General features: G+C 30.8%; 1 protein-coding gene across 1 annotated transcript in view; it reads right to left on the reverse strand.

The window, feature by feature from the left end:
- The window catches only part of LOC105618006 (dynein heavy chain 2, axonemal), a 53,271-nt gene that overhangs the window by 6,159 nt on the left and 45,818 nt on the right, over positions 1-1,294 (reverse strand). The window contains exons 52-54 of the mRNA XM_012199547.1: positions 1,061-1,211; positions 620-769; positions 411-543 (exon numbers count right to left, since the gene is read on the reverse strand). Of these exons, the coding sequence (XP_012054937.1) occupies positions 411-543; positions 620-769; positions 1,061-1,211 (434 nt within the window). The remainder of the gene's footprint in view (positions 1-410; positions 544-619; positions 770-1,060; positions 1,212-1,294) is intronic.

A 1,294-nucleotide genomic window follows, 5' to 3' on the forward strand; every position in this document is an offset into this window, starting at 1 on the left:
ATATATAAAATGTTAATTATCATCAAATTCTAGTGAAAACATTTACCTTGCTCATTACTTGTCGCTCAAATTATTCGGAAAAAATAAATGATATGCTCTCAATAAACAAAAAACATTTTGAAACATTTCAGCAACATTGTAGCAACGTTGTAACGTTACAACGTTGCTGAAATGTTTCAAAATGTTTCTTGCTTATTAGGCTATATCTTACATTTGACTTGTCGAAATCAGATTCAAATTAAATCCCAAAATACGTTAAAAAAAGTTAATTTGTTTTTTTTTCTGCACTAAAAGTAATTCAAAATTTGTAAATTAATGTGCAGAATAAAATACATTGAGCGCACGCGTGTCTGCACTTCTAAGCGGAAAACGTTTGAACTTAAAGCTTATGGCAATTTCATCGATCTTACTAAAGTATTTTATCCTCTAGTTCTTTGAGAGTCTTTTTATTGGATGCGATTGTGAGAACCAGATTGTCTTTCTGTTCTTCGAGTTGTGGCTTCTCTTTCCTGACTACAATTGCTAGGAGCTGCGCTTCGAGCCCTACACGCAGGACAGAGTTATATTCCCTAATCTTGTTCCATCTTTCTCTAAAGTATACGGTAAGACTATTAGTTACCCTGCTCCTTAATGGTAAAGTTGCATAATGTCGTTTTAGTTGAAATCTCTGGAGCATAGTGGGGATTCGAGAGTTTTGTAGTCATAAACAGCCGGAATTGCTCATTGTAAGTGATCATTTTGTCGTTAAATCGGATCATCATCTGATTATCTGTAGATATCACAGATATAAAATAATGAAAATGAATAAAAATTTATGTTTGCATTTTATGCTTACTCTCTTCTACAATTAATTATATTCGAGTTTAAAAAATGTTTTTTTGTTATAATTATTTTTCTTTTTGATATAAATTGAAATTTTATGTTAATAATCATTATTAATATATCATTATCCTTTAATTTTAATGAATAAACTTTTTTAATTTTCTGCTTTAAACTTTTTTGCACAAATGTAATGCAATTGCAAAAATGTAATTATATGATACTGACATTAAAATTCTACCTGATTTAATGAAAGCTTTTTGAAGAATCGGATTCAAATCCGGATCGAGAGTCTCGGTGATATTTTCGAGCAATACTGGGTGTCCGAACTGAATTGCGTTTTCCAGAACTCTCATAAAGTTTGCTTGACCAAAGTCGATTACTTTCAGTGACTGCAATTGTAATCGTTACATTAAAATGACAAAGTAAATTCTCTGATTTCACTCGTTTAAAATCGTCTTTCTCTCTCTCTCTC

The sequence above is a fragment of the Atta cephalotes genome (assembly GCF_000143395.1).
Source record: "Atta cephalotes unplaced genomic scaffold scaffold00001, whole genome shotgun sequence".
NCBI classification, from domain to species: domain Eukaryota; kingdom Metazoa; phylum Arthropoda; class Insecta; order Hymenoptera; family Formicidae; genus Atta; species Atta cephalotes.